General features: G+C 47.0%; 1 protein-coding gene across 1 annotated transcript in view; it reads left to right on the top strand.

The window, feature by feature from the left end:
• Positions 1-21,051, top strand: part of insc (INSC spindle orientation adaptor protein) — an 811,538-nt gene that overhangs the window by 773,247 nt on the left and 17,240 nt on the right. The window contains exons 11-12 of the mRNA XM_086007893.1: positions 3,457-3,612; positions 6,568-6,644. Coding sequence (XP_085864019.1) covers positions 3,457-3,612; positions 6,568-6,644 — 233 coding nt within the window. The remainder of the gene's footprint in view (positions 1-3,456; positions 3,613-6,567; positions 6,645-21,051) is intronic.

Here is a 21,051-nt window from a genome sequence, read left to right as displayed (position 1 = left end):
ACAGTACCCCTGAACGTTCTAGTGCTTCCAGCTCCACTTCAGCCGCAGGTCGTATTGCATAGGGTACCGGTCTGGCTTTAAAAAATTTTGGTTGTGCATGTTCATCAATCTTGATGTTTGCCGTAATTCCTCTCAGTGTTCCCAGTCCCGGCTGGAACACCTCTTTAGCCTCATCCAATATTCTGGACAATCGTTTAGGTTTGACAGCTGTTTCCCCGGAATCTACCGTTAGTGCTTTCAAGGAGTGCCAGTCCATATTCATTTTCCTAATCCACTCCCATCCTAGTAGTGGTGGACCTCCTTCAGGTAGCACATATAAGTCCATTACTTGGCTTCCTTCGCCCTTGTGGACCACTTCTACCTCTATTTTTCCGATGGGGTACACTCTTTGCCCCGTGTACGTTTTCAGTATAATCTCCGTATCCTGTAAGGGAATATGTTGGAATAACCTTCTGTAATCTTTCTTATTCATGATCGTCAATGCCGATCCAGTGTCCAATTCCATTTTTACTTGGACTCCTGCTATCTTAAGAGTGACCCAAATTGTCTGGAGGTCTGTATCCTTACCAACGTTGTGTATTCTTAAGCTATCCAGTTCATTACTGCTAGCGTCTGAATCTGACTTCTGTTCAGTCAAACTGTTCTTTGTCACCTTGTGTACCTTTGCATATTTTCCTTGCGGTGACTTTTTATTGCTGGTCTTTCCTGACCAGCATACTTTAGCTATGTGGCCAAGCCTGCCACACGTCCTGCATTCTTGGTTTTTAAACCAACACTGGTTTTGATCGTGCGTTGTCTTTCCACAACGATAACATTTGACAGAACTCAAACCCAATTTGTTTGTACCGAGTTCCGGTGGCCGTAGCTGCATTACTGCCGTGCCTCTCGCTGTGGCCTCGTGTGCTGCTGCCATAGTGACCGCCTTCTCGAGAGACAGCTCATTCTCCTCGAGCAGTCGCCTTTGTGTATCCTGTTTAAATAAACCACACACAAATCTATCTCGAAGTGCCTCTGTCAGTCCCGTTCCAAACTGACAATATTTTGCTAGCTTACGTAATTCCATCAAATATTCAGCATTGCTTTCATTTTGCAGCTGTCTTCTATCGTAAAATTTAAATCGTTCCGCTAGCATCAGTGGCGTGGGGCTAAGATGATTTTTTAGGACAGTAACAATCTGTTCGAACGCCTTATCTGCCGGTTCATCTGGTGATAACAGGTGTTTCAATTGCCCGTATGTCTTCGCACCCATTAAGTTTAGTAATGTTAGTGCTTTATCTGTCTCAGGAATTTTATTTGCCTTACAATAGTTTTGTATGCGTTCTACATACATAGCCCAGTCTTCTATATCACTGTCGAAGGCATTAATGTTCCCATGTTTAGGCATCGTAGCAAGTTATCGTATTTTTAATGTTATCTAAGATGGCAGCTTCCCGCTCTTGCCGTCGTCCTCCGCCCACAAAATGGCGGTTTTCCCGCGCTTGGCGGTCTTCACCCGTCCCCCGACGCTGTCTCCGCTTCACCGCGGCTCTCGCGCCTTCAGTTTCCCCAGACGCTGCGCCTTTAGCCCAAATGCGGCCCTTATCTCCGGTCACGATCGATGTCCCGCGCCGCGCCTCTCACTCGAAAGCGGCCCGGCCCATATCTCTGGTCGCGATCGACCTCACCGCCCTTATTCCTCCGTCTTCCCAGCCCCGTCTGTACAGCCAACGCGGTTGACTTTCTGTCGCGTCGCTGCCCGGCTTACCCACCACGAGGTAGTAGAAGAAGCTGACAGTCGCTGATGGAGGCTTCGAGGTCAGGATGTCTTCTGCACACCGGTTGCTCGATGCCTGCCGCTCGACGTGTCTTCCCGTAGGTGATGAGGGTGGAAACCTCTCTTCGACGTCCTGTCTGTGGATGAAGTCGCCGTGGAAATTACTGCAGCAGGGTAAGAATTGGACTTGTCGCCACTGTTAAGTCTGTGTGTTATAGTGAGAATTACTACACAGACCACAAGAGTAAATTCAACAGGTCTTTACTGGTTGGAGGTCGGACTAAACTGAATACAATATTATTACACTGTGCTTATATACCGGTGTGGTCACCACCAGTATTACGTATACAGCAGCCAAAGAAAGTAGTACCTTTCTTAAGGTGGACCAGGCTTACGTTCTCTTCAGGTGGAACAGGTTACATACACCACACTGATGATACGCTGTGCATTTCCAGCATTTCCTGTTTTTTATTGCTTTTTCTTTTCTTCGCTCAGCTCCTCTTCGCAATTCCTCCTTTTATATTTTCTATTGTTCAAAATGTTACTTCTGTTCTCTTTCAGTAACTTTACAAAATGATCTCCAAAGATTATTTGCAACTTTCTCTTTTTATCACACATCACATCTGTGAACATCATAACTATCTATTTATGCCTCAGGCAAGCTGTGGAGGGCTCTGGGTGCTTTTCGATTTCTTGCAGTCTGAGCTTCATCAGATAGAGGAGAGGGACAACTCCCAGGAATATGGACATGAAATAAGACATTCCTTTTTGAGGGTCGACATTGCCCTGTACAATATTGCCAACTAACTATTTCAATCAAGGTATTAACCTGTTCATTTAAAAAGGTTAATGTCTTTGCTAAAATAGTGGACAGAGGAATATCATACAAACATATTTGATGTATTTGTTGCGAGTATCACACAGCATGATTTCAACCCATTTGTGTTATAGTTGGCTACACATTTAAAAACCTGTCCTAATTTCTACCTTAATATATTGTATACCTGCCTATCTAATACTTTCCTACACAACAACTGTGACTACACTTCAAACATACTTCATTGGGACCACCTTGGGACATCCTGAGGTCATGGAAGGCGCTATATTAATGCAAATCTTTCTATCTTTATTTCTACCTTATATTTCTTTACATAGGTTGATAAAAAAGTAGAATATGCTTCTAGAATATGTTAAAAGAGATTGGATGATCACTGAATCTTACCTTTAGATCTTTCTGTCCTGTGCAATTTCTGATTCATGGTAATTTGTTACTGGTAACTTATGCCTCGCCATTGCTAATGGTCAGTTTGAATGCTTGTTACTAGTCATCCAGATCAACCGGCTTTAGCTGTGTCACAGAGTGGGCCTTCTGATGTCACTAGCAGCAATTTGTACTGGGGATTCTGAGAAGCGCGATCTCTGGGCACTGGGGTAACTGTCTCTTCTTCATAGTATCCATTATGTTAGGTAGAAGGGACCTCAGTTTAACATCTCATCAGAATGATGATGATTCTTACCACTGCACGAGGTGTCAATATTAGCTATGAGGCATGTAAAGCAGGATTATTTAAGTTCTGATGAAAAGTAGACCAAAGTTTGGCCAAGTTAAACAAGAATGATGAACAAAACTACAACAGTACTCTTTTATAATAGATAGTTCTAACAATGTGTGATTTTTTGGGGGTTTGTACTTTTTTTTTAAGGTGTGGAGCTTTTGCTGGCGTTTCTCCATGAGAAAACCCCACCTGGGATTTCAGCAGAGGGTGCAGCATTGGAAAGAGTGTTACAAAAGTCTGCAGTTACACTAGCCCGTCTAAGCAGAGAGCCGAACATAACCCACATTGCCACAAGTCTTAACTGTAAGAGCAACATGCATTGAAACATAATATATATGTTGTTCCATGTGTTGGTACTATGTTGATTTTGTAAATCACTGGATAGGGTTTTATGTAATTAATAAATTATCTCATAGTAAATTCAGTTGGAGGGTGAGAAAGTTGTATCTCAAACCAGTGTCCTGAGCTTAAACAAAGGCAATTACAATGGCATGAGGGCAGAACTGGCTAAAGTGGACTGGAAAAATAAATTAAAGGGTAAGACAGTTGAAATGCAGTGGCGGACATTTAAGGAGATATTTCATAACTCTCAACAAAAATATATTCCAGTGAGAAATAAAGATTTTAAGAGAAGGGAGCAACATCCATGGCTAACGAAGGAAGTAAAGGATGGTATCAAATTGAAAATGAAGGCATACAATGTTGTCAAGATTGGTGGGAGACCAGAGGATTGGGAATTTTTTAAAAACCAGCAAAGGATGACTAAAAAAAATAATAAAGAGGGAGAAGATCAATTATGAGAGTAAACTGGCAAGAAACATTAAAACAGATAGTAAGAGCTTCTACAGGTATATAAAAAGTAAGAGGGTAGCTAAAGTAAACGTTTGTCCCTTAGACGATGAGACTGGGAATTAATAATGGGGAACGGGGAAATGGCAGAGACTCTGATTTTGTATCTGTCTTCACGGTAGAAGACACTAACAACATCCCAATAATGGATAATCAAGGGGCCACAGGGAGTGGGGAACTAAAGACAATCACTATCACTAAGGAAATAGTACTCAGTAAAATAATGGGACTGAAAGACAACAAGTCCCCTGGACCAGATGGCCTGCATCCCAGGGTCTTAAAAGAAGTGGCTGCAGAGATAGTGCATGCATTGGTTGCAGTATACCAAAATTCCCTGGACTCTAGTGAGGTCCCAGCGGATTGGAAAACCGCAAATATAACACCCCTCTTTAAGAAAGGAGGGAGACAGAAAGTGGAAAACTATAGGCCAGTTAGCCTAACATCTGTCGTTGGGAAAATGCTGGAGTCCTTCATTAAGGAAGAAGTAGCAGGGCAATTGGAAAATCATAATGCAGTCAAGCAGAGTCAGCATGGTTTTATGAAAGGGAAATCATGTTTAACAAATTTGCTGGAGTTCTTTGAGCAGGTAATGAGCAGGGTGGACAAAAGTGAACCAGTGGATGTGGTGTATTTGGATTTCCAGAAGGCATTCGATAAGGTACCACATAAAAGGTTACTGCATAAGATAAGAGCTCACAGAATTGGGGGTAATATATTAGCATGGATAGAGAATTGGCTAACTAACAGAAAGCAGAGAGTTGGGATAAATGGGACATTTTCCAGTTGGCAAAAGGTAACTAGTGGGGTGCCACAGGGATTGGTGCTCGGGCCTCAACTATTTACAATCTACATTAATGATTTGGATAAAGAGACCGAGTGTAATGTAGCTAAGTTTGAAGATGATACAAAGATGGGTGGGAAAGCAAGTTGTGCAGATGACTCAAGGAACCTGCAAAGGGATATAGACAGGCTAAGTGAGTGGGCAAATATTTGGCAGATGGAGTATAATGTGGGAAAGTGCGAGGTTATACACTTTGGCAGGAAAAATAAAAAAGCAAATTAGTATTTAAATGGAGAGAGTTTACAAAATGCTACAGTTCAGAGGGACCTGGGGGTCCTTGTGCATGAAACACAAAAAGTTAGCATGCAGGTACAGCAAGTAATCAAAAAGGCAAATGGAATGTTGGCCTTTATTTCAAAGGGGTTGGAGTATAAAAGCAGGGAAGTCCTGCTACAACTGTACAGGGTATTGGTGAGACCACACCTTGAGTACTGCGTACAGTTTTGGTCTCCTTATTTAAGGAAGGATATACTTGCATTGGAGGCAGTTCAGAGACGATTCACTAGGTTAATTCCAGAGATGAGGGGGTTGACTTATGAGGAAAGGTTGAGCAGGCTGGGCCTTAACTCATTGGAATTTAGAAGAATGAGAGGTGATCTTATTGAAATATATTAGATACTGAGGGGGCTCGACAATGTAGATGCAGAGAGGATGTTTCCCCTCGTGGGGAAACTAGAATGCGGGGGCACAGTTTTAGAATAAAGGGTCGCCCTTTTAGAACTGAGATGAGGAGGAATTTCTTCTCTCAGAGGGTTGTAAATCTGTGGAATTCTCTGCCCCAGAGAGCTGTGGAGACTGGGTCATTAAATAGATTTAAAGTGGCGATAGACAGATTTTTGCAAGATAAGGGAGTGAAGGGTTATGGGGAGCGGGTGGGGAAGTGTCTTTGAGCTCAAGATTCAGCCGTGATCTTATTGAATGGCAGAGCAGGCTCAAGGGGCCAAGTGGTCTATTCCTGCTCCTATTTCTTATGTTCTTATGTAATTGACATAATTTGTTAGGCATTCCTGTAAATCCAATTGATAAGAAAAACTGGAGCAACTCCCCATGGCTCATTAGGTAAATGAACTATTCAGTGTGGTATTGAGCCAGAGAGACCAGGTTCAAATTGGCCTGTACTGAACTAGCTGATCTCAATCAGGCACTACAGTTGGTCTAAATACCCTTGACTAGCTAGAGGAATATCTCAGCCAGGGTCCCAGCTCCTGATCACTAATGCATGAACCTTGCTGGAAATTATGGGTATGTGGATGGAGAGTGGGGCCAGGATTGGGCTCAGCTGGTTGCCTTTCACAAGTGAATAATCTGCCAACTTTCACTGTCTAGACTCAGACATGAAGAATGGCCACTTAGACAAAGTATTGTAGAGTTGCCAGCACCCGCGCAACTGTATCACCGTAAGAGTCAGTGTCTTGAAAATAGAAGGGGAAAAAGAAAGGAAATAAGGGCTATACAAATTGTTTTACAATGTTTACAAACTTGCTCAAAAACTTAGGTGTCAGATTTATAGAAAACATGGCAATTGGATATATGACATTAATTGTTGTTTCTATTAATCTGATATGTAGGTATTCCCCGTCTGATCGAGCTCTGCCGATCCCCCTCTGAGAGGAATAATAGTGATTCGGTATTAGTGGCATGCCTGGTGAGTGATATTTTTAGTAACATGTTTAGTTGTTTTTATAATTCATGACATAGTTTTTCTATTAACGATCAACAGTAAAATTCCAAAACAACAACAGAAAATGCTGGAAAAACTCAGCAGGCCAGGCAACATCCGTGGAGAGAGAAATAGAGTCAACGTTTCAGGTCGAAACCCTTCGTCAGTAAAATTCCAAACCTTATTTACAGAATCTGTTCTAATGGAGACATTATTGGTCCATTTAAAGCACTTGTGGAATATCATTTTAATGAATTTGTTCTTCACAGCATATAATGGGTGGTCCAAACATTAGTTGATTTTAAGTTTAATTTCCTAATAATTTAAATAACAACATTGAGTTTACCAAGAGCAGAAACATGAAGTAAATACAAAATTGTGGTTATAGGTGTCGTGGTTTTGAAGCTGGAGTATAAAGTTAATTTTGTATATTTTTTTTAGTGAACTACTTTCTTTCCAAATATAGAAAGCAGCAGAGCAAATCATATTTAAAATTCTGCCCATTACACTGTATCATCTAACTTTTCTTTTGTTAATAATCTCAAGACCCCCCTCTCAAAGCCTCTTCAGCCTATTTAGTTTCCTCTTAGCCTGGACTTGCTTTCCAGTTCTACAATATTCCCATTTCCAAACAGAGAACAGCCACCAGATTATCACAGCATCACTTTCCCTCCATGAAGTACAAAGCCCAACAATGTCCTAAGATTGATATCTATGCTAAATATATGACTTATTTTAAATTACTGTTTAATAAACCCTACAGTAATTTGACAGGAAACATAATATCAAGAGAATATAATGCAGGTTTCCATTAAATGTGCCATTTATAAATGTGCTTACATGTCAATTGGTCCAGTCCACTTGTACAGATATATATAGATGATCCCCCACAGCACACGGGGAGTCACGACCAAGTACAGTTTTGAGGTCACACAGGATTAGAGCATGGGGGATAATTGGATCAAAGTGGAGGAGGAGTGAAGGGTGGGAATCAAGGAAATCCCTACAGCTGGGAGGCAGGGAAATACCTCAGCTGTGGGGCAAGGAAACAATCTCAGTTGGGGGCGGAGACTGCGAGAATCAAGAAAACCAATTCAGTGTAGGAGGGAAGTAAAGAAAGTACCTCAGGGGGACTCTCTCAATGTGGGGTGGGGGTGGGGGGAGGGAATGGTGTACAATCTCAGCAGGTGGATCCAAATACTCTCAGCAAGGGGGAAGTGATACATCACCCTCAGTGGTGAGGGGAGGCAAGAAAACCAATTCCAATGGGAGAGGAAAGGAAGAAACATACTTCTGGAGTACTCCCTTTGTGGGATGAAGGTGGGGGTTAAGAAAATAAGCACCTCAGTGAGCAAGGGAAGTAACTCAACAGGTGGAAGGGTTTAGTGAACAACTTGGAGGGATTTGGGAAACAGTCTCAGGAGGGGAGGTGAGAAATTACCTCTGTTGGAAATCAAAGATGGAATTTGGGGGAAGAAGAAAAGGGAATGGTTTTGAGGCTGAAGGCATTCAAATAAGGTCCGTTTAAAATTTGCTGTACTATTCATGATCTTGTGTCTCTGTAGAAGTAGTTACACAGTACTACTTTTTCTATAACACACTACTCTAAATTTGGATTTGAAGCAGTTCTAACTTTTCCTGTATGTCTTTACCGCTTTTTTTAGTGTGAGCTTATTTTTTCTGATGAGTGACTCTTGGGGCTGGATTTTGCCAGGCCCGAGGAGGCGGGAATGGAGGCGTGTGGGGTGTTAAAATTGCAAAAAGTGGCGGGCGGGCCCGACCCCACCTCCATCCCGCCTCCAAGCAATTTTCCCAAATGCGTGGTTTCTGATCCCATCTCCGTCCCGCCTCCAAGAGGCGGGATAGGCCCTTAAGGCCCTTAACAACCACTAAATTGCCTCTATAATCCCATTTTGAGAGGCCTTTCCGATTTTAACACGTTTCCCATGTGATTCACATCTCCTCTGAAACACGACGGTGAAACCTGGCGGGAGCACAATTGGATTGCTGACTATCAGCTGCAGCTCCACCATTAAATAGGAGTTTTCAGCAATCATCATTTGCAGGTGGCAGGACTTTGTTGTCGCAGGTCTGGGGGAACTTTTAGCAGGCATAACCATAGCTGTGGAAGTTTGGAGCCTGACACCCATCTCCAGTGTGACCTCCTGGGAAACCCCTCTCGCCACCTTGACTGAGCGCTTCCTCAATGGAGGCATCTACCAGGAGCATGGGAACCATTTATTTCCTTTCCTCCTGGACATCAGATTTGGATGAAGACCAGCCACGGCAGCAGCAGAACCATGAGCAACAGCAGCACCAACAGCAACGGCACCAGCAGGAGCGCCAAGCTGCTGCTCACCCACCTGAAGCTGCACAGGCCAGAAGGTGCCAGCCCTTGGAAGCCCATTGGCACAGGAGATACCCCCCAAACAGGGTCTACAGACAGAGGATCAGCTACCTCAACATGACTGAGCAGCAGTGCCAAAGGCAGCTCCGACTTTCGCGAGAGGTAGTGGGTGACATCTGCGCAATGGTGCAGCAAGACCTGGAGCCCAGAGGAGCAGGTGGACACCCCTTACCAATGGCCGTCAAAGTACCACCGCACTCAACTTCTTTGCTTCAGGCTCATTCCAGGTATCAGCAGCAGACTGATCATCTCCCAGGCGGCCGCACACACTTGCATCACGCAGGTAACTGATGCCCTCTTTGCCCTCGCACACAATCACATCCATTTCTCCAAGGATCAAGCAAGTGTCAGGGCGTGTGTGGTTGGATTAGCTAATTTGGCAGGCTTTCCAAGGGTGCAGGGCGTCGTTGACTGCACACATGTGGCCCTTAAGGCAGCCCATCACAATCCAGGTATTTTTGTCAACCGCAAGGGCTTCCACTCCCTCAACGTGCAGCTGGTGTGTGACCACAAGGAAATTTTGCATGTTTGTGCCAAGTACCCTGGCAGTTGCCATGACTCCTTCATACTGCGCCAGTCTAGTATGAAATTGCTGCCCGGGATGCAAGGAACGCACTCATCTTGACCAGATTTGCTTAGCCTAGCCAATCAAGCACTTTTGCCTCACTGCTTCTTACATGAGCATCGACAATGGCCAAGAACCAGCGGATTCCTAGCACTCTGACCACCATACTGACAATTGCAAGTAATCCTAAGCCCTCAATGTGGAAGTCCCATTTGCGAAATGACACACGCCACAACTGCAACAGTTGCCATCAGAATTTTTATTTACAATAACCAACTGATGGCATTTTAAAAATAAACACATTTCACCCAACTGACTACCCTTGTGACTTTGTGCAGTATATTTCTCTTACGCGTGCTCCTACGTGGTGCTTCCCCTGTGGCTTCAGCAGATGTGGAGGCCCCTTGCTCACATTCTTGCTGCTCCTGTCTCGACACCTTTGGCGGGCATCCTCTGGGGTTGCGAACCTGTGAGGGCTCGGCAACAGTCTGCTGCACCTGCGCTGTGCAGGGGTTGAGACGCCGGTCTCAGTTGGGCGGGGACTCTGGTGAGGCTCTGACTGAGGACTTGGCAGTGGCATGGAAGTGTGAGCGCTTGGAGAGGAGCCCCCACTTCCTTGTTCTCTGCGACCAACATCCCTCTCATGGGTCAGGTCAACCTCAGCGCTTGCAAATGGCTTGAGAGCATCTTGCTGCACATCAGGGGGGCCATGGGGACCCGTATCTGCACTGACAGTCCTACTCTGAAGGACTTCCATGAAGGTCTGGTTTCTCTGTTCAATAGCTGACCATCGCTCCTCCAGAGATGTCAGCCTATTCTGAACACTCACCATGTTTTTTACACTCTGGCGACTTAGCTCTTCCATGGCCGTAGCCATCCTCTCATCTACTGTAGCCATCCTTTCCACGGAGGTTGCCATCCTTTCCGTGGTGCTGCGTTCATGCGCCAATGACTCCACAAAGGCTCTGCTCATGTTCGCGATGGACTCCTCCATTAGCTCCACACTCGCAGCGACCCTGGAGACAAAACCTGCCAGAGACTCCTGCACCTGTTCCTGGAGTTCCAGCACTGCTGTTCTTCCAGATGGACCCAGAGGCAGAGGGTCGACATGCAGCTGAGCCGAGCTGGGAGAGCCCTGCGCCCTCCGACTAGGACTCTCCACTGCTGTCCCTGTCTCCACAATCTGCTGATGCTCACTTGTGAGCTGTGATACACCAGGTGACAACACTACTCTATCTCGCAATGGTCCCACCGAGGTGTAAGTGTCTACGCTGGTGCTGGGTGCGCTGAATTCTGCTGACGCTGCGCCCTCAGAGGTTGCAGCTTCCTCTGAGGAGTCTGGAGGCTCAGGCTGTTCCCCTTGGATAGTGGGGACGGGTGCTTGCGATGGTCCTGTGGGGGAGTAAAGGAAAGAGTCAGAGATGTGAGGCCAAGGTTACATGCACATTGCATATTGCAGATGATCATAAGTCCATCTGTTAGAGCTTCAGAATCATTATCAGCGACTCATGCAATGTCAATGAGAGAGATGAAAAACTATTCTGTCACCAGCTTTCTCTGATGCACCCATCTGTCCATCCCCCACTTGCGCATCGTCCTCGAGTCCCATGATCTCCAGGACTGCCTCCTCCCAAGGGGTGAGGTGGGCTACTGAGAGTGGCCCTCCTCCTGTCCTCGCTCTTTCCCTCTTATTGTGAGCTCTCTTTTCCTGCAATGAGGGAGACAAGTGGAGTTTGAGTGAGAATGAAGGAGTGAGTGTAGAGAATCCATATCATTGATGGTTAGAAGGAGACAAAGATGGAGTGAGTTGGCAAGACCCTGTGTTTTGTAAGTTGTTTTCATAGCATCACAGTGATAGGGAGTGTGAGGGCTGCATAGTCGAATAGTTAGGTGAATGTGACCATAGAGAGAGAGGGAATGGGTAAGGGTGCAGGGATGTCAGTGTCAAGTGGGATGTGGAGGAAGAGGTTTCTAAAGCTGAGTGCTGGTGAGGAGAGGCAATGGGGATCAGATTGAGGGTGATGGGAAAGTCATACTCACTTTTCCAGTGTGCAGAAGACCATGAAACCTCTTCCTGCACTGAAGCCAGGTTCTGCGGATCATCGACAATGAGTAGACCTCCTGGGCCACCTGGATCCACACAGCCTTCGTCTGCTGGGGAGGCTTCTTCCTCCCTGAAGAAGGGAAGAGCACCTCCTTACTAGCTCTTGCTCCCACCACCAAAGCTTGCAGGCCGACGTCATCAAATCTGATAGCAGACTTAGGTCTCCCGCTGCTCATTCTGCCTCCAGGTCCCTCTCACTGCAAAGGCCAAAAGGTTGGCAGTCTGCAGACCTTAAATGCAGCAGCAATGATGACATCATCGGAGGCGAGTTTCAGACTGAAAAAACTAATTCGGCCATGGGTTCCCACACGCTGAAGGTCAATTGCCCAATTATGTGAAAATCGCATCAATCTCCCACATCGATTTGGAATCGGTTGGATAACACGAAAAGCGGATTACAAGACCCCAGCCCTCCCCAATGACAAAATCCAGCCCATGATGTTCAATGTTGAATTTTTTTGTTAATCTTACCCCTTTGCTGGTTTATTTGTGCAACTGCATTCAGCTGGGAAGTGCACATGTCAACAAGCTATTCAAGATGCATGCACTTTCCAGCACAGGCCATTGGACAGTGATTTGCAGCAGGAGCCCTAACTCATTTATTTTTCTTCTCTAGCTCAGGATTGTAGAGCCCAGCTATAGCTGACTCTGGCTACCACCTCAATTGAGATAGGCTAATCTCCCTGACCTGTAATCCATCAGCAGAGCTTCTCTACTTGAAACGTTAGCATGCACTAGTAACTCCCCCATGGCATTGACCACATTACTTGAAGAACAGAGTTCAGAGATCAAATATAAATGAAAGGGGAAAGCTGAAGGAGACCAATGTAGAGGCTATTGGAGTGAGAAAAGCCACAGTAGTGTGGAGTTTAGCCTCAGTGGGAGTTCAGCCTTAGAGGAAATTCAGCATTAAGGTGAGTTCAGGCTCATGCCAATTACATTTTTAAGTTAGGCGGTTGGATACAGAGGAACAGCTGCACAGGGAACTCTTGTAATGTGTGATAAGTGCAGTAAATGGGTCATCATGGATCTTCTGTGTTTCCAGGGGTAAGTACTAAGGTACTAAGTGTAGGAAAACTGAGGCCGCGATTTCCCCTGCCTCGGCGGGTCCATGGCGGGCGATGTCGATGATGGGCCCTGACCTCCCTGCTGACTCCAGCCCGCTGTGTAGAATGATTGTTAAGCACGCCCGGCACGTTTGCCGGCCAATTGAAGGAAGCAGGTCTAATGATGTCATTTGATGATGCGTCATCAGCCGGTTTCCTTAAAGGGGCCATGCAGTAATTTATTTTGACAGTTGTGCTGTCCGTGTTCTACAGCATCGAGGTGCTGCAAACACTGACAAGCACTGCACAGAGGCTGCAGCCAGGCTCTCCCATGACTCCCTCCATGCTTATGGAGGGAATCAAAGCATGCAGGGAGGTTCTCTTCCCTTCCAATGGGCAGAAGAGACCTCCCCAGGAGACCAACGCAGCCTGGTTCCACATTGCACAGGAGGGCACAAGCAGGGATGTCGTCAGGAGGACCAGGCTGCAGTGCTGCAAACCTTTCAATGATCTCAGTAGAACACAAAGCGTTACTGCAAAGCCACACTCAACCTCATCCTGCTGTGCCACTCATCACATCCCCATCACTCTGTCTTCCCTACCCTACTCCTGCACATCCTTACTCACACCAACTTACCTTGGACCTCCACCCATCCCTCTCTATCTATATTATCACATCCCCATCTCACTAACCACTCCTCACATTCACCCTAATCCTAGTCCAATCATACCAACTAACAACACACAAAGGTAGGCACTTGGATGTTTTAGCCAATGTTCATGTAAAGTTTCTGTTAATGTGATGTCAAACATTTTAAATCTTTATTTTCAAAACTTTGCATTCTTGGACAGATCTGTGTGTACCTTTGGAAGTGGCTTAGTGAGTTGCAGTGAATGGTGAGACATAACGGTACCCCCTGCAATGGTGATGAGTGTGAAAGGAATGGCTTGGGCATTGTAGGGATGCTTTATGGTGTTGGTGTGGGGTGGTGCCAACCTGGCGCATCATGTGGCAGCCAGGGTGTAAAGCGCCAAGTGAAGTAAATCTGGCCCTGGTGAGGCTACCCCTGACCTCCCAGGCAGCAATATGGTCGGGTGCTGATGCCCTCTGTCCTGTGCAGCATCGGCTGATTGCAGAGAAGGTTGTTGTTGTTGTTGGTGCTGCTGGTGTTGGGACTGATCGTGGTGGGATTCTGAGGACTAATAGTTTCAAGGGCACTGATGCTATTGTAATAGGTGGCAGGTGAACTTAAGATGACCGAAACAATCTGTCAATGGTGAGAGAGGTTGTTCCAATAAGGTGACACTGGATACAGAGTTTGCTCCAAACACTTGCAACCTGCATAAAGCTCAATCTGTCTTCCAAATGCAGTAACCAACAGCTTCTGAGCTTGGAAAGTGAACAGCTATGAGATGGGAGCTTTTATAGCACATTTGCAGCTGTCAAGTAATGAGATGATCCCATGGTCATACAACTCCCGACCTCCTTACCTGACGTGATCCCCGAGTAGCATGGACCCCGTGGGCAACCTTGTGTAATGCGAGCTCAAAATTATTTTTAATGGGCTGTTAACAAGGCAGCTGCGTGTTGGGTCTATTCAGCCCTGACAAACCTGACATCTGGGAAAGTCACGTGGCAGCGAGTTGACAGTGGTGTCCCGACCCGCTGTCAAAATGTTTCTTTTCCCACCCGACCCACCACCGAACACGCCCACTGACCCCCCGAAAAATCCCCTCTGAGTGTCTGAAGCAGAGGCTCTTTTTTCTTCTCGAGCAGTTTGCCACACTCTGTAGCATCTGAGATAATAAGGTCTTGCAGAGCGAGAATGAAAAGCAATATTTCAAGGGCAGTAATCTCTGGATTCTATCCTGTGCCACAGATTAAGCCAAAGAAAGACTGGCATGGCCAATGTGTGGCTGCAGAGCTAGTGCAGGGGAGAGGGTTCACATTTTTGGGGTGTTAGAGCAAGTTCTGAAACAAGGAAAGCTATTCCGAAGGGATGGCCTTCACCTGAAATGAAACAGCACCAACATCCTTGTGGCGATGGTAAGTTGAAATAAAAAATAAGAAGATATTATCAGAGAGAAAAGGGAAAAAGAGGCTTTGAGGTAGTTACAGATTAAAAACAGTGTCGTAAGTATATGGGATATCAAAAAATTAAATGCGCACACCAAAAAAATATAACGGGCTGGATTACAACAGATTCCATATGGATAGAATTAAGAAATAGGAAGGGAAATTGTACAATGCTCGATCTGCATTACAGTGGAAATCAGGTATGTATGAAGAGCTACAGAGAGATATGGAAGAACAACAGGGCAATAATATCGAGTGATTTTAACTATCCCAAGATTGATTGGAATAAAGGTAATGCATGTGGTTAAAGTGAGAAACACTTTTTACAATGTATCCAGGACTGCTTCCTGTCTTTCTTGTTCTGTCTGTCTTTGTTCCTGCTCTGTCTTTGCATACTACATCCCCATCTGCAACCTCCCTTTCCTCTCCAAAATCCTTGAATGTGTTGTCAACTCCCAAATCCATGCCGATCTTTCCTTCAACTCCATGTTTCAATCCCTCCAATCAGGTTACCGCACTGCTACAGTACTGAAATGGACCTTATCAAAGTCACAAATGACATCCTATGTGATTGTGACCATTGTATACTATCCCTGCTTGTCCTTCTTGACTGTCTGCAGCCTTTGACACGGCTGCCCACACCATCCTCCTCCAATGCTTCTCCTCCATCATCCAGCTGGGTGGGACTGCCTTTGCCTGGTTCCATTCTTATCTGTCTAATCGTAGCCAGAGAATCACCAGCAATGGCTTCTCTTCCCGCTCTCGCACCATTACCTCTGGAGTCCCCCAAAGATCTATTCTTGGCCCCCTTCTATTTCTCATCTACGCGTTGCCCCTTGGCAACATCATTCAAAAACACGTCAATTTCAGCTGGCAACACCCAGTTCTACCTCACCATCACCTCTCTCGACCCCTCCATTTTCTTTGATTTGTCACACTGTTTGTCTGACATCCAGCACCGAAGTCATTGGGCAGGATTTTCATTGAGCCGTGGAGGCGGGATTGGAGGCGTGTGGGGGGTTAAAATTGCAAAAACTGGCGGGCGGGACCCCCCACCCCCGGCGCTTGGTTCCCGACTCCGAGCAATTTTAACTCAGGCGTGTCTGATGGTCCCGACTCCGTCCTGCATCCAACAGGCGGGAATGGTCGTTAAGGCCCTTAACAAGCACTAAATGGCCTCTATAATACTATTTTAAAAGGCCCTTGCGATTTTAACCCTTTTCCCACGTGAAACACGCCTGGTGGGAAACACGACGCTGAAGCCTGGCGGGAGCACTATTGGATTGCTAACTATCAACTGCAGGTCAACCATTAAAGAGGAGATTTGATCAGCCATCATTTGCAGGTGGCAGGACTTAGTGGTCTCAGGTCTGGGGCAACTTTTAGAAGGCTTAACCACACCTGTGGAAGGTTGGAGCCTGGCAACCATCTCCAGTGTGACCTCCTGGGAAACCCCTCTTGCCACCTTCCCTCAGCGCTTCCTCAACTAAGGCATATACCAGAAGCATGGGAGCCATCTATTTCCTTCCCATCTGGGCATTAGAGGAGCTCGAGCACCAGCCGCGGCACCAGCAGAACCAGGAACAACACCAGCAGCAGCAGCACCAGCAGGAGCGACAGGCTGCTGCTCACCCACCTGAGGCAGCACAGGCCAGAAGGGGCCAGCACCTGGAAGCCTGTCGGCACAGGAGATACCACCCAAACAGGGTCTACAGACACAGGGTAAGCTATCTCAACATGTCTGAGCAGCAGTGCCAAAGGCGGCTCCGACTTTCACGAGAGGTAGTGAGTGACATCTGCACAATGCTACAGCAAGACCTGGAGCCAGGAGGAGCAGGTGGACACCCCTTACCAGTGGCCGTCAAAGTCACCACCGCACTCAACTTTTTTGCCTCAGGCTCATTCCAGGGATCAGCAGCAGACATCAGCGGCATCTCCCAGGCAGCTGCACACACTTGCATCATGCAGGTAACCGATGCCCTCTTTGCCCTCGCGCACAATCACATCCATTTCACCAAGGATCGAGCAAGTGTCACGGCACGAGCAGTTTGATTAGCTCATCTGGCAGGCTTTCCAAGGGTGCAGGGCATCGTTGATTGCACACATGTGGCCCTTAAGGCACCCCATTGCAATCCAGGTATTTTTGTCAACCACAAGGGCTTCCACTCCCTTAACGTTCAGCTGGTGTGTGACCACAAGAAGGAAATTTTGCATGTTTGTGCCAAGTACCCTGGCAGTTGCCATGACTCCTTCATACTGCGCCAGTCTAGTGTGCCTCCGCTATTCAGTCCGCCAGACCAACTTAACGGATAGATACTTGGAGACAAGGACTCTCCCCTGAGGACGTGCCTAATGACGCCGCTAAGGAGACCATCCAACGAAGCTGAGGAGAGCTACAACTCCAGCCACATGTCCACCAGATCCATTATCGAGCAAACCATCAGTTTGCTGAAGATGCGCTTCAGATGCCTGGATAGATCAGGTGGAGCCCTGCAGTACTCAGCAGCCAGGGTCTCCAGAATCGTCGTGGTTTGCTGTGCACTCCACAACATGGCACAGCGTCATGGCTTGCAGGACCAAGTGGCTCCTCACATATCCTCCTCAGATGAGGAGGAGGAGGAGGAGGAGGAGGTGGAAGGCGAAAACGAACATCCTGCAGAGGCTCATCAACCAGCCGCAGCATTACGCGAGAACATTGCTGCCCGGGATGCAAGGAACGCACTCATCCTGGCCAGATTTGCTTTGCCTAGTCAATCAAACACTTTTGCCTCGCTGCTTCTTACCAGAGCTTTGACAATGGCCAAGAACCAGAGGATTCCTAGCACTCTGACCACCATACCAACAGTTGCAAGTATGCCTAAGCCCTCAATGTGGAAGTCCAACTAGCGAAATGACAGACGATACAACTGCAACATTTGCCATCAGAAATTTTATGTACAATAACGAAGTGATGGCATTTTTACAATAAACACAAAATTGCACCCAAGTGACTACTTTTGTGACTTTGTACAGAATTTTCCTCTTACGCATGCTCCTAAGTGGTTGCTCCCCTGTGGCTTCAGCAGATGTGGAGGCCCCTTGCTCATTTTCCTGCTGCTCCTGTCTCGACACCTTTGGCGGGCATCCTTTGGGGTGCCGAGCCTCTGAGGGCTCGTCAACAGTCTGCTGCTCCTGCGGCTGTGCAGGGGTTGAGACGCCGGTCTCACTTGGGTGTGGACTCCGGTGGGGCTCTGACCGGGGGCTCTGCAGTGGCATGGAAGTGTGAGCGCTTGGAGAGGAGCCCCTACTTCTTTGAGGTCTGCCACCAACCTCCATCTCATGGGTCAGGTCCCCCTCAGCGCCTGCAAGTGGCTAGAGAGCACCTTGCTGCACATCAGGGGGGCCATGGGGACCCGTATGTGCAATGGCTGTCCTACTCAGAAGGACTTCCATGAAGGTCTGGTTTCTCTGTTCAATAGATGCCCATCGCTCCTCAAGAGATGTCATTCTATTCTGAACAATGACCATGTTTTCCATACCCTGGCGACTAATCTCCTCCATGGCCGTAGCCATCCTCTCCTCTACGGTAGCCATCCTCTCCTCTACGGTAGCCATCCTTTCAACGGAGGTTGCCATCCTTTCCGTGGTGATACGTTCATGTGCCAATAACTCCACAAAGGCTCTGGTCATGTTCGCTATGGACTCCTACATTCGCTCCACACTCGTAGCAACCTTAGATATAAAACCTGCCAGAGGCTCCTGCATCTGTGCCTGGAGTTCCATCACCACTGATCTCATGGATGGACCCAGAGGCAGAGGGTCGACATGCTGCTGAGCCAAGATGGAAGAGTCCTGCGCCCTCCGACGAGCACTCTCCACTGCTGTCCCTGTCTCCACAATCTGCTGATGCTCACATGTGAGCTGTGATACACCAGGTGACAACACTACACTATGTCCCGAAGGTCCCACTGAGTTGTGAGTGTCTGCGCTGGTGCTGGGTGCACAGATTTCTGGTGACGCTGTGCCCTCAGAGGTTGCAACTTCCTCTGAGGAGTCTGGCTGCTCAGCCTCTTCTTCCTGGCTAGGGGGGAAGGATGCTTGTGATGGTCCTGTGGAGGAGTAAAGGAAAGAGTTAGAGATGTGATGCCAAGGCTACATGCACATTGCTTTTTGCAGATGCTCATAAGTCCATCTGTTAGAGCTTCACAATCATTATCAGTGACTCATGCAATGTCAAAGAGAGAGATGGGAAACTTTTCTGTCACCAGCTTGCTGTGTTGCATCCGTCTGTCCGTCCCCAACATGTGCATCGGCCTCCAGTCCTACGATCTCCAGGACCGCCTCCTCCTAGGGGGTCAGGTGGACTATTGAGGCTGCCCCTCCTCCTGTCCTTGCTTGCTCTCTTTTGTTGTGAGCTCTCTTTTCCTGCAATGAGGGAGACAAGTGGAGGTTGAGTGAGAATGAAGGAGTGAGTGTAGAGATTGCATAGCATAGATACTTAGAAGGAGATAAAGATGGAGTGAGGTGGCAAGACCAAGGGCCCTCGCTGTGTGTTGTCAGTTGTTTTCATAGCATCCGTGTGATAGGGAGTGTGAGGGCTGCATAGTCGAATAGTTATGTGAATGTGAGCATAGAGAGAGAGGGAATGGGTAAGGGTGCATGGATGTCAGTGTCAAGTGGGATGTGAAGGAAGAGATTGCTAAAGCTGAGTGCTGGTGAGGAAAGGCAATGGGGGTCAGATTGAGGGTGATGGGAAATTCATACTCACTTTTCCAGTGCGCTGAAGGTCATGAAATCTCTTCCTGCACTGTATCCAGGTTCATCATGTGACTCCCAAGGAGTTGACCTCCTCAGCCACCTGCATCCACACTGCCTTGGTCTGCTTGGGAGGCCTCCCTCCCTGAAGAAGGGAAGAGCACCTCCCTGTTGGCCCAAGCCCCATCCACCAATGCCTGCAGGGCCACCTCATTGAAACGAGGAGCTGATCTGGGCCTCCCGCTTGTCATCTTTCCTGCAGGTCCCTCTTACACCAAATGGAGAAATCTTGGCAGTCTGCAGAAGAAGCAAGGCTTGCTGTTGACCTTAAATGCAGCAGCAATGATGACATCATCGGAGGCGACTTTCAGTCATGAAAAACCCATTTGCCAAGGGTTCCCACACATTGGAAATCAATTGGACAATTAAGTTAAAATTGCATCAATCTCCCACAGCCATTTAGATTCGGGTAGATAACACGAAATGCGGATAGCACGACACCATCCCACACCTGAGTTAAAATCCTGCCCATTGTCTTCAGTCCCTGCCACAAACTCCGTTCCCTAGCCATTGACTCCATCCCTCTCTCTGGCAACTGCCTGAGACTGAACCAGACCTCAGAAACTACGGTATTGTATTTGACCTTGAGATGAGCTTCCGACTGTTAGATCCGTGTATTTTTGATGTTGTGTGTCCTTCAAATAATCGACAGAGACTGCAGAGGAACAATCAACAGGTGTTTACTGGATGAGGGTTACTCTAAAACTAACAGTACAGATCCCTACTCAGTGTTTATATACAGGTGTGGTCACTGCCAGTACTACAGTATACAGGAGCTGTAAAAAGTAGTTCTCCCTTTAAAGGTACATACACTACAATTCCTCCCCTTTTAGATTGACAGTATCAACATTCATTTAACAATTAACACTTTTAACATGCACATTAACTGAAAATAGTCCATTTATAAATTCAGTCTTTGGGTGGCTTCCTGATCCTTTCTGGATAGCGCCTTTCCTGAGTGTCTTGTTCTTGGTGCGGAGGCCCCCTGTCGTCAGTTGGTTCATCAGCTTCCGATGCTACTGTTTCTGGGGTAGATGCTACCTGTATGTCGGGTTCATCACCAGGTGCGCGAGACATGGGGTTGACTCGTTCCTGTGACTCTAGGATCTGGTCGACATGGTGTCTCACAATGTTCTCCCCAACATCCACTGTGTACATTAGTGGCCCCTGCCGTGTGCATATCGTTCCTGGTTGCCATTTCTCTGTTCGGTAGTCGCGGGCCAAGACTGGTTGCCCTACATTGAAGCTCCTTGTCGGCTTCTCATTGATGTGCTGGAATTGCTTATTCTCAACATCTCTTCGTACATTTGGTCTGAGCAAATCCAGACGAGATCTCAACCTTCGGTTAAAGAACATCATGGCCGAGGTCTGGTTGATGACTGCATGTATCGCATTTCTG

Source organism: Somniosus microcephalus, chromosome 15 (assembly GCF_052327205.1).
Source record: "Somniosus microcephalus isolate GS21.2 chromosome 15, FLI_Smic_1.0, whole genome shotgun sequence".
In the NCBI taxonomy this organism is placed as follows: Eukaryota; Metazoa; Chordata; class Chondrichthyes; order Squaliformes; family Somniosidae; genus Somniosus; species Somniosus microcephalus.
Note: the sequence above shows the minus strand (reverse complement) of the source record. Positions and strands in the feature narration are given on the sequence as shown.